Source organism: Amia ocellicauda, chromosome 2 (genome assembly GCF_036373705.1).
Source record: "Amia ocellicauda isolate fAmiCal2 chromosome 2, fAmiCal2.hap1, whole genome shotgun sequence".
Taxonomy (NCBI): domain Eukaryota; kingdom Metazoa; phylum Chordata; class Actinopteri; order Amiiformes; family Amiidae; genus Amia; species Amia ocellicauda.
Window position 1 is genome coordinate 1979982 of NC_089851.1, and position 12590 is coordinate 1992571.

At 46.1% G+C, this 12590-nt stretch overlaps 1 protein-coding gene and 1 long non-coding RNA gene across 2 annotated transcripts; both read left to right on the forward strand.

Moving 5' to 3' along the window:
• The first annotated feature begins 6424 nt into the window (after positions 1-6424).
• Positions 6425-10552, forward strand: LOC136712119 (polymeric immunoglobulin receptor). The gene is made up of 4 exons (XM_066688697.1): positions 6425-6745; positions 8895-9227; positions 9630-9819; positions 10369-10552. Exons 1-4 carry the CDS (start codon positions 6448-6450, stop codon positions 10550-10552), a joined length of 1005 nt encoding a protein of 334 aa, XP_066544794.1. The 5' UTR covers positions 6425-6447.
• Positions 10553-10625: 73 nt separating this feature from the next.
• LOC136761962 (uncharacterized) lies at positions 10626-11633 on the forward strand. The gene is made up of 3 exons (XR_010820416.1): positions 10626-10689; positions 11011-11082; positions 11458-11633. It is a non-coding gene; the product is annotated as an uncharacterized LOC136761962 (long non-coding RNA).
• Positions 11634-12590: the final 957 nt, after the last annotated feature.

Sequence of the window (12590 nt, forward strand, 5' to 3'; positions counted from 1 at the left end):
CAAAGCTGCCATTGGCCCCTGCGCACGTCACTCAGAACACGTTCCTTCCCACTTCCTGTTCTATAAAATTCAGTTTCGATTCACGAGAGCCTTTTTAAAATAATAGTCATGTTTATATAGTGCTATATATATTCCGAATGCTTGCTGTGTGGGTTATTTGTCCACAGGGTTTTTTCCTTCACAGCAGGAGAGCTGCGTTGCCAGGGGGTCCGCATCCTCAATTATCTACATGACAGGCTAGTTTGTTCTCCTTCAAGGGAGCCAGAACCACAAGAACCTGATTTTAGGCCGCCTCTCCGAATTGGGCCTCCAGGTCAATCGATGCCAACTCAGCAGGTACAGTTACTCGGACTGTGCCTCGATTCTGTTGCCATGCTCGCCACACTGGCGCCAGAGAGAGTTGCCTCCATACGCACGTGTCTCTCCCTCTTCCGACTGAGAGCTCGTGTCAGGGTGTCCCTTTGCCAGAGGCTGCTGGGCCTCCTAGCGGCTGCATCACTGACCCTCCCCCTCGGCCTCCTCCAATTGAGGCCGCTGCAGTGGTGGTTCAAGTCTCTCAGGATGCATCCTCGCCGTGATCACAGTTACTCCGGCGTGCTGGAAGGTGCTCCGTTGGTGGAGGAGCCCTCACAATTTGACCCTCTGTGTGCCCCTGGGGCCAGTCTGCCACCGAGCAATCATGACTACAGACGCCTCCAAGCAGGGTTGGGGAGCAGTCTGCGACAGACATGGAGTCCAAGTCAGGTGGACGGAGCCCGCACAGGCCCTTTCTGTGCCATTTCCTGACAGTCCTACGGGACAGACGTGCTGTTTCAGACGGACAACACAGCATTGGTTATCTATATCAACAGCCAAGGAGGTCTCCGGTTGCTCAGACTGAACTGTCTAGCATGCCGTTTACTTTTGTGGGCGCAGACACGTGCCTAATGAGTTGATGGCTTTTCATCCTCCTCCCTTCTCTTCGGAGCAGGGAGTCGGCTTCACCCGCTCTTCCCTAGGCGGGCCCTCGGGTGCTATTTGGAACGCACTAAGAACATTAGGTGCTAAGACACAGGGCCAGGAGCTGTCAAAGCAGCACCTCTCGCATTGGATTGTGTACACTATTACCATGTCGTATGAGTGGTGGCAGAACACCTGGTGGCCCGTTCAACTCGAGGCATTGCCACATCTTGGTCCCCTTTTCAAGGCGCCTCCTTGGCAGACAACTGTGTGGCTGCTGCTTTGGCTTCGCCGCTCACATCTGTCCAGTTCTACAGGTTGAATGTGACGGGACTGGTCCCTTCCATTGGGAACTGTTGGTTGCAGTCAATCCCCAGTAGCCCACGGGCTCTGGCTCATGGTTTTCTCTCCCAGTCTGCCCCTGTTAAGTGCATCCTGATGGAGTTATTTGAACCGTATCTTCCCTTCCAGCGGACTATGCCTTCCAGTCGAGCACCCACGCGAGCTGCTCCTAGAATTGCTGACAGCCCTGTCGATGTGTTCCCAGGGTCTGTCATGCGGCTTACAGGTACGTTGCAGCCCTGTATATAGTTTGATCATTATTTAATTGTGTGTAAACAGCAGGACTGTGGCTCCGCTCTAGCTTGTGTAGACTGCAGCTAACTGCTGCTGTTCCCAGCTGATGGCGCTCGAGCTGTTCTCGCTGCCTTGCTGTGTATATAGTTCGTTGCTCAGCAGGTCTGTGGCGCGCTCTGGCTGTGTGCCATAGAGCAAGAGATCGCTGCTGCTGCCCTCAGCGGTAAGCACGTGAGCAGGCTTTCGTGTTCCACTGTGTATATAGTTTCTTTGTTAACACAGTAAAGCTAATGTTGCCCTGCGTTAGCCGGTCTAACCAGCAGGCATCAACTGCTCCTGTGTTCCGCGGGTGGCTCATGAGTTTGTTCCTGCGTCCTGTGCTGTATATAGTTCATTTGTACGACATTTTAAGTTGTCAGCACAGTGGAGCTCTCCGCTCTGTACTGTTCAGTTGAGTAGGATGCTCCTGTGCTGTTCCTGCTGCTACGCTATGCATATTGTTGTTTTTTCAGCTCGGCTACTCTGTTGACTAGCCGACTGTGTACTATGTTGATTTTCACTGAGTCTGTGGCCCCAGTCCTGTTGGATCAGGGGTCCACTGCTATGCAAGTTGATTGATCGCACACGCCAAATATTGTGCAAGTAGATTACGGCCTCGCTCCTAGCTGTACTAGTAGAGCAGCTGGCCTTGCTATTGTAAGCAGAGGGCGTAAGAGTTAACCTCTGTAGCCCGCTCTAGACAATTCCCGGTAAGAGCGTGACTGCGGTCCTCGCTCCTGGGCAGCCCAGGTGCCATACAGGGCCCCTGAGGTTACTGTCTGGAGTGTTGGCGAGGCCCCTAGTGGTCACCTCGGGGCAGGCTCCCTTATCAGCTTGCTGCCTCCTCCCTTCCAATGGTTTTGTTATACAGTAACCCCTCTCCCAGTGCTTCCGACTTGAAAGATAAAGATAGGCTGCAAATGCAACCCCGGTTATCTGAAAAAGGAAGCACTGCCCAAGGGTTGCAAGGTCGCGCGGGAGTCCTGCTCCCGGCAAAAGAGGACGAACCTGCGCTGATGTCACGTTTTATAGAATAGGAAGTGGGAAGGGACCTGTTCTGAGTGACGAGCGCAGGGGCCAATGACAGCTTTGATAGAGTGACGTTTCGATCGGGTTCCTATGGAAATGTGTAGAAACCCCTCCCCCTTGGACAGTGCTTCCTTTTGAGGTTGCATTCGCAACCTATCGATATCCATATACCTGCGCAGGTGGGACTGCATGCTGAGTGTGAAGTTAATCAGGTGTTCATCACTGCATGACTTTCTCAGCTAAAACCGCAGGGTCCAGTTGCAGAAAGCTGTTTGAGTTTCCCATTAGGTGTATTTTAACACAAAGAAAACATTCTAGTTGAAGGAAGCGTTGCTAACAGGTAATGGTTTTAGGCAACTGGTCCCACAATGCCAGCATCTGTACCAGGTTCCTTTTCACCCCTCCACTCCACAACTACCCCACTTTCACCTTAATTCAATGTGTTGTGTAACGTCTTTCATGTGATAGTGATGGTTTTAAGAATTTCAGCATGTTCCTCTTTTATTTGATTTTAAATCAGACAGTTGTATTCAAACGCATTGACTGTTTTTTAATTAAACTGTACAACTGTAATGATGCTGTGATGTCTTTTCAGACTGTTTGAAGCCATGTTTGTGTTTCTTACACTATTACAGGAAATGTAACTAATGTAACAAATTAATACATTTTCCCAGAATGTCAACTTTGTTAATACTGTAGAGACCTAGGAAATAGATTAGGTCTGTTGGGGGATGTGGGACTGTGTGTGTCTTTTGACTGACTGTGTATTGGGGGGTGGGGTTCTGTTTTTGTGCTTGTGTTCATTAGTTAGTCCCGGGTTTAGGGGTTAGCCTCGTGCAGGTGGTCGCAGTGATTGGGGGAGCCAGTCACAGGGTACAAGGTTTTAAATTTGGGTGCCCGGTTCCTGTGTGTCAGATTCAGATTAGATTCAGTGCAGACTGAGTGTGCAAGAGTTATTGTTGCTCCAGCCAAGATCATTTTCTGTGTAATAAGGTTCGGTTGCTTTGAACCCTGCAGTCCCTCTGTTTATTTGCTCCATTACCAACAAAGAACACAGTTTGTTACAATACTGTAGTGTTTTACGCTTTAATGCTACGTGGATTCACCAGAACAAAACAAGGTTCCGCACCAAAGACTGATCCTCAAATTGGAAGCTGCAGGCATTCAGGGTAATGTAAGTAGATGGATTATGAACTGGTTAATGTCTAGGAAACAGAGGGTGTCGATTAGAGGAGTCGCTTCTAACTGGAGTGAGGTTGTTAATGGAGTTCCACAGGGATCAGTACTAGGGCCTGTGCTTTTTCTAAACTATATTAATGATCTGGACTCTGGGATAGTTAGCAAACTTGTCAAATTTGCAGATGATACTAAAATAGGCAGCTCAGCAGATATAGTCTCGACAGCACAGGCTATTCAGAGGGACTTAGATAATATTCAGTTGTCGGCCGACACCTGGCAGATTAAATTCAATATGGACAAGTGCAAGGTGTTCAATACAATTAATACAAATGTCCACCATAATACCACTCTGGGACGAATACAGGACAGAGCAGGGAGCAGGGGGTAGACAGGGAGACAAGATTGTATGCGACTTTTTACCTGGAGGTTGTTTTTATAAGGCTGGGGAGCCCAAGAGAAGAAACCGCCACGGAGCACAGTCTCAGGAGAGCAGATCAGCAGGACTTTGTGTCAGGACTTTGCTGGTCTCCCACTTTGGGAAAGGAGACCTGGAATATAAATTATAGTTCTACTTCTTATAGGTTAATCAGGGTTTTAATATGAGAAATTTAGTTTTAGGATTAGTTTTAGGATTTTAGGTGGTTTTATGGCCCCACAATATTAAAGGCCTTTTAATCAGTATATTTAATTTTCACTGTGAATCCATTGGTGTGTGGTTCAGAGGCAGCCTTTTTGCCCTGCCTCTGCGAGTGTTAAATAAAACTTTTTTATATAATTATCTGTGTGTGCATCGTGCTGGGTGTTCAGAGCGTGTCCAGATCACAGGTGGCAATGGGTTCATGTGTATGTGTACTTTTTTTCAGTAGCTTCACATGGTTCAATGCTTCACATGGTTCAAAAAGAAAAGAAAAAAGGAGTAGCTCTAGTGTGTGAAAGTTTCATGAGGGTGAGCTGGCAGAAACCAAAGACTCACACATTGGCTGTGTGGCTCTCAAAGCTCAGGGACATGGTGCCGGTTCTAAAGCGGGGGAAGGGGTGGCGGTGTATTTTCCGCAATGTTAGACAGGGTGGGAGTTTACAGTGCTTTGTCCGCAGTTTTAGTTAGGGGGGCCACGGGGGGGGCAAGCTTGCTGTCACGGGGGCACTGCCCTCCCCCTCAGAGCCGCCACTGCAGGGACAACCTGCTGCAAAGCTTCCTGTGGCCTGAATAATCATCAGTGTATGTCTGTTGGTTTGCTCTGCTTAAATAGCCTAGTTATGGGATTTCCCCTCATAATATCTGCACAATAATGATGTTGTTGAGCATGAAGAAGACAAGACAAAGTTACAAGACATCTAAGCAAGTTCTTAGGTGACATTTTAAAGCTGACGAGTCCCAAAAACTTGAATATTAATATGACCTTCGCAGGGTCAGAAGCTGTAGCAGCATTTCAGTAACTGTTAAATGTGGTACAAACACACGAGGCAGGCTCTGTACTGCAGCAGAGACGCCATGTCGAGACTGAGAGACAGAGCAGTTCTCACTCCTTACAGCAGCGTGTGCCGCTACAGCTCTGTGCAACAGCTGGACTGACATCAGGAGTGTGAATGGAGCATCACATGAATGCAAAAACAACAAAAAAACGCAACAAGACACATGTTTAAATTTATTTCTATATTAAACATCTGGGAATATGCGGGGGGGGGGGGGTCTACCACCTTCATAAATGTAAAATTGTTACATTTTGTGTTTCTTAATTTTAAGAAAAAGCCACCAGCTTGCAATATGTATTAATTCATATTCAAAGTAATTTTTTAACTAAGTGAGCAAAACACTCGCTTTTACCCTGAGTCCTGCCCTGTCCTGTGAAGCAGGAAGCAGAGTCACAGTGAGGAGCGCTTCTCTGTCAGCACCACAGGAAACCACAGACTCAGTGTTGGACAACTGTCAAGCTTCGCTCATAAATATGGAGCATCTTTGTCTGCTTCTTGGTATTCTTCTCTGGACCACTGTAGCTGGTAAGAAACAATCAGACCTGATCACAGAGGCTATTGTGGTCCTGGGCTCTTGATGTAGGAAATGCAGTGATTTTCACAGTTTATATGATAACACTCAATACGTCATAGAAAGGAGGTGAATTGTAGAATAGTACTCTTGGAATTACGTGCAGCATGAACGTTACAATTAATAATAATTCGTGAACAATGATCAATTAATGCTAAAATATTTGTAAATATTCCTGTCTACATCATTTGAAATAACCACTGTGCTGCACTGTTTGTATGTGCAGGGTAAAATAACTAGGTACTTTAATAATGAATACATGTGTGCCATGCTTTTATTATAATACAATACATCATGATGGGTTATGTGATGCTGGTGAGACACTTGGTTTCTAGGTCTCAGCAAAATAAGTTACAGATGTCGTGATGTCTGATCTATATATGATTGATTGGTTATGCACAGCACCTTAATTGACGTAGCTGGAAGTGGGTTGAGAATCAGTGAATAGTCGACTGAGTTAGCTCTGTGGATTGACTGTTATACCCTGTCTTGGATTTATAGATGAAGTGTTCAAACCGGAACCCCTGCTTCCTGGCATCTCACTTCACAACAGAAAACTAGAAAAAACAGTAAAACAATGTGTCTTTAAAAGCTGTTCTCTCCTCACAGGATCTGACAGCCTGACGTGTGTGTCAGAAGTAATGGGACGAAAGGGAGGGTCAGTCAGCGTTGTGTGTCACTATGAGCTCCAGTACAGAGACCATGTGAAATACTTCTGTAAAGGGTATTACTGGAGTAGCTGCAGCCCTGTGATACAGACAGACTCTCACACAGCTGGAGAGAAAGTGTCAATCAGGGAGCAGAAAACTCAGGGAAGATTCACCTTCACAATGCGACACCTGCAGAAGAAGGACGAAGGCTGGTACTGGTGTGCCATAAAAAGCAGATGGACAAGAATGTATCATAAATGCATTTCTCTCTATTTGAGAGTGGATGAAGGTAAAGCTCAATTTATTCAACACATTAAATTAACTTTGTTTGCTATAAAGACCAATTGATACACATCGAAAGAAGTCGCCCACTTATATCCTTATCGATAGCAGCATTACTTTCTATTTCTCTTTTAACTTTCTCTTCCATCTGAATTGAAAACAGTAATTTATTGCTGCAGAGTCCCAGTTGCTCAAAAAGCTGGTCTAACTTGTCAGTGTTGGCCTAAACCTGCAGTGTCATAGACCCTGTTTTAAAATGCACTGATTTGAATGGAAACCTGCTTCAGATAAATATATATAATTTTAATGCAAAATGCGGATAATTCATAAAGTTATGGTCCCGTTCTCAATTTCACAATTATTATTATTATTATTATTATTATTATTATTATTATTATTATTATTATTATTATTATTATTATTTCTTGGCAGACGCCCTTATCCAGGGCAACTTACAACATAAGTGCAAACAAAGTGCAAAAATACAGAAGTACAAGGCATCAATCATTACAAATTCAATTTAACTAAAACATAGCAATTCAAAATATAATACATTTTACAAATTCCAATTTACAATTTACACAAGTACAGTAAGTGAGGTCCTACATCCTGGACGGTGAAAGCTATGTGCTGTCAAGATGTCGGGTCACAGACGAGGGCTACGGGAAAGGGAGCAAGGAGGAAAACAATCAAGAACGCGAGGAGCATAATAAGCTGAAGTCCTATCTAGCAGGGATAGAGGACTAATATTACAAGTACTGTCAGAAAAGATGCGTCTTGAGTAAGCGCCGGAATGAGGTCAAGGACTCTGCTGTTTTGACTTTGGTGGGCAGGTCGTTCCACCATTTAGGGGCCAGGGATGAGAAGGAGCGGCTCTGGAGGAAGGAGAGTGGAGAGGAGGTAGAGTTAGTCGTCTGGCACTGGAGGAGTGCAGTGGTCTGGAGGGGATGTATGGAGAGACGAGTGTCTGAAGGTAACTTGGTGCAGTGTGATCAAGACAATGCAATTTCCACATGTAAAATGCATGCTGTTAAATTTCAGACTTCAATCATACTTAGTACAAGAACAAACAATAGCAAGTTTACCAGCTACACACTTTTATTTTAATCGCCTGAGTAGTTTGAACAGTTTACATCATTATAACTCATTACTTATTACTTCAATATATTGTAGCGACCTTGCCTTTGTATAGGTCACTAATGAAATAAAAGCATTCAAGGCAGAGTTTTTCAAAACAAAAACTGCGGGTTTATTAATCTGTACACAGGTATACTTCGCTTTTCCCCTTTTCCTTCAGATTTTCTCCCAAACTCACAGATCTCTCTCCTCATTAAACTCCCGCTCGACTCAGACTACGTCACCCCGCCCTTATATACCCCCCATCTGGTGACTCCCTCCCGTCCAATCACTGCTTTCCGGCTGTGCCACCCCGGGACGGGGGGAGCCACACAGACACAAACATCCCTCCCAACACAGCACCCCACACGTAACACACATTCACACTCATGCACACACACACAGACAGACAGAGTCCCCGAACTGACTCACCCACCCTGCATACACACTTTTACACCCCCCCCCCCCACTTAGGGCTGCCCTACTGGCACAATCACACAGACACCCGCCAGGATCGCAACAATATATATGTGAGCTAGCGAAATGTATCAGTACATTTAAGAAAAGACTGCATAGGTACTTTTTCAGACTAAGGCAAAGGCGCTGAATGCTGGCGCTGAAGTGTGTCCCATCCTCCTCACTCTAGTGCACACTCTGTGACGTCGGCACAACGTCATGCAAAGTGTACACTTGTCAAAGGGTGTAGGGAGCAAGTGTGCGATTTGGTACGCAGCCTCACAGTCAGGTTGCCTTTCAGTCCCTCAAAAGAGTTAGGCCGGGCCAAAAAGCGGGGCTAGTTTTGACCCGGCCCAGGGCCGCCTTAAATCTATTACCCCGTTCACATTTGAGTTAAGGCGGGCCTGGGCCGGCCTAAATCTAAAGTGTAAACAGGGTTTTAGATGATCAGCCTGCTCTGACAGCACACTAAAGGAGAGCAGCCGCCCCCAGGTCTGGGCTGTATTGTGTGTGAGGTTCAGGGCTTCAGCAGCGGCCCTGTCAGGAGATGGTGTTCATTCACAGTGCTGTTGATCTGTTCACAGGGTATTACGATCTGTCAATCAACAGTCCCACTAACCTGTTTACTGGTCAGGAAGGCGGCTCAGTCAGTGTCTCCTGTCGATATAATCAAAAATACACAAGCAATGTGAAATACTGGTGCAGAGGGAGAGCCTGGAAATCCTGTCTGGAGATAATAAGATCAGAGTCTCTCCAGTCACACAGCAACAGAGTGTCAATTGAGGACGATACAAGACAGAGAGTATTCACTGTGACTGTGAGCAGGCTGGAGAAGACAGACTCAGACTGGTACTGGTGTGCCATAGAGAGAGGAGGAGCTGTTGAAGGAGTCACTGCTTACATCACTGTATCTGATGGTAAGAAAGTGACGTCTTTGTGCTGAGCTGTAATTGCCCATTAGGTGTCTACAGGTGGGAATGACCAGGAAGTGACACAGCGTACAAACTGCACAACAGCCTGACACAATCAAGAGCTCATAAGAAAAGTTACTATAATTGTTAAATAAATCATATATCAAGCAGGTTATGGCCTGATAATTTCTCACTGGCACACAGAAACATTACTCCTCCATCAAGATAGAAATATTTATCTTATTTCAATATATTTAACTACCTGCCCGTTTAAAATTATATTAAATTGTATTACTAGACTATTTTTATTTGGCTTGAGATGAATGATAAACTGCTTAATGTTAAAAACAGTTTAATGTTTCACAGTTTTTCGCTTATCTATCTCATATAGTGCCTTTGTTTCTCCAGCAATAAAAACGACACCACGCCCAACAACCACCACCGCAGCCCTCCCCACCGCAGTGTCCACAGCAGCCACCACAGTCCCCCCACCCCCGGCAGTGTCCACAGCAGGCATCACCAGGACCACCAGAGCTCCAGTCAGCACCTCCACAGAGCCGCACACCCACAGACACAGCACTCGACTCATCACACCCAGGTAACCTTTACTCTCTTCTAAAGAGAAGACACAAGTGTTACATAAATCCATGTGTATTATTTACAGATTATAATAGAAATGTTGTTACTGTAATGCGTGGATAATAATGACCTTGTGTTGTTCTGAGGGTAGAGGCACTGAACAGAGTTTTCTCCAGTAAAGCAACACTTTTGCAACAGAGTGTAACACTTGTTCTAGAGCACAGCAACAGAAACAGTGATGTGTGATACAGTCAGTCTGCAACAAACAGACAGCAGATCGAGACCAGCTACATTTCTATTCGCTGCATCACCTGCAATGTTGTGATTCTGCTGGGGATACAGGCAGGGGGTCAGGCTGGGCAGAGCTGCGTGGTGGGAGGGTGTTCAGGTTGGTACGTTGCTCAAAAGAGCCGGGCTGTTATTGTCAATATGCCAGGAAAGCCCCTCGCCTCAGTGACCCAAACAAGAGGCCAACAGCACAGACTGAGAAAATCACTTTGTTGTGTGGTACAAGAGTGTAGGTATGAACACAGTCATCGGAGTTTGTTTTTCTTGCTTTTTTTTGCAGCGTTTCCAAGCATACCACCAGGACAGCCGTCTCAGTGACCTGTGGCTTTCTTGTGGTGGCCCTGGGAGCCTCTCTCACCCTCTGGGCGGTCAACAACAGAAGAGGCAAGCAAGCCCTGCTACTGAAAATGAGCTCAGTAGTGTCTGGTCTCTGCATTAGAGTTGCTCACCTACATTTTAGTTAGCAGTTTACAGCAGCTCTTGAAGGAAGGAGTGCGCACGGGCCCGCTGATGTCATTGTTTCTCCTTTATTTATTTAGATGGAAACAGAAACAAGAACATGCCACAGGATGCACAGCAACCAGCACAGAGTCCAGCAGCTGTAAGAGGTGTTTTTATTAGTTTTACTCTCACAGACTCAAGGAATGGTAGCCAGGCAGTCACCATACAGTCAGACTCTTCTGTCCAGCTGTTCAGTTACTGAACCAGTGCCCTTCAGTACCGATAGTCAGGTTCTGAATACGAGTGGCGGAGGAGCAGCGAGGTGCCCACAGCGGTCAAGCCCACATGGCACACACATCATCGGGCTCTGTCATTGGGCTTCAGGCTGCCTTCGCTTCTCCACAGCCTCCCAGAATAGAGTAAACCCCTCCGTCTCTCCTGCTCCCAGAGAAGTGCTCAACCTCTACCTTCTACTCCTCAGGCCCCAGGTGAACCGGCAGACGTGATATATGCAGCCCTGTCCTTCAACAAGACGTCTGGCAGAGTGGTCATGGTAATTCTCATCCGCAGCCTTCTCACTGCTGTGATCCACCATGTACAGCACGCACAGATACAATATAAAATATACATTTTCCTGGGTCTGGAGAGAGAGAAAGCCTTGGAGGTAGTATGTGACTGTGTATGTGACTGCCCTGGCACAGGCCAGGGCCGCTCAGACAGGGACAGCAGGAAGTAAACATCTTTAATGAGGGTGAGCTACAGTGTTCAATAAACTCCTCAGCACTGGTCCTGTATTTACGATTGTGTATAATTAACGGATCTTCCTATGACACAATGTAGTCAATTTGATTTCCCATAGTCTTTAAACTGACCGTTAGGCCTGGAGCTCAAGTCCTAGACCACCCAGTACTAAAGATGCCTCTCTCAGATTCACAGGGACTCAGACAATGAGGTTTTGTACAGCGCCCTTGCTTTTGGGACGAGAGCCGACCAGCAAGGATCCCGAACTCCACAGGACCAGCGTGCGCAAGAAACCCCAGTGTCCCTGAGGCTGGCACTGCCAATCTGCTCTGCTTAACAGTGGTGGGACATGAGGGAGAGGTGGAGCTTTTGCAAAATAAAAGGTTTTGACACCTATACATAATTTTCTTGCCTTCATAGATTCTATCTAGAAAAACAAATGTTCTATTCCTGCTGGGTTGAGACTTGTTCACTCCCAATAAACAAACTCCCATGGCTGATCAGAACATATGTATTGGTTTTAGAGAGACACTGCAGGTGTTGCATTGCCCAAAACATTGCTCTGGTGCTTCGTTTCACAAGCTGATCGAGAGACCATGGAAGAATTGAATGATTAAATCAGCCGCCAAGGAGCCGACCCTGACGTGAAACCAAGGGCTGGTTTCACAGACCCAAATCAGTTCTGGTCTTGGACTGCCCAACGGACTTTTGAACAGAGTAATCCAAGACTAATGCTTATCAAGGTCTGTGAAAGCAGCTGAAAGACTAAGTGGCACAGTGTGGGTTAAAGTGCCCTTGATGTGCACTTTTGGTTAATCTTCAAGGTGGATTGGCACCTGAACTGCAACATGCTTTTGCAAGCTGCTCTGGAGAGGAGTTTCAGAGGCCTTCAGGTTACTTATTGAATTGCAGACAAAACATCCTAGTAAAGCTAAACCTCCCCACCTCTCCTGCTTCCAGAGAAGTGTTCATCCTCTACCTCTTCTTAACCCAGGCTGGTCTGTGACCTGAACCACAACTGAAGGTAAGGGTTGCCCTTCTGTCTGTATAACCAACATGCTTCCCTTTACAAACATACTACAATCCCAGACATCACTCCTGCCAATGTGCCCGTCTACACAACACAAAGCCTTTGTAATCTGTAAAGAGAGTGTCTGCATATTCTGTACAGCTTTGAAAATCACCATCTATATCCAGTGGCTTCATATAATATGCATTATAGACGTGTGAAATCTGCTCAGTACGAGGAGGCAAGTGGCGTTGCCAAATTGTGCTCCTGTTAAGACCATTCACCAACTCCCTAGAGCAGTGGATCTCAAG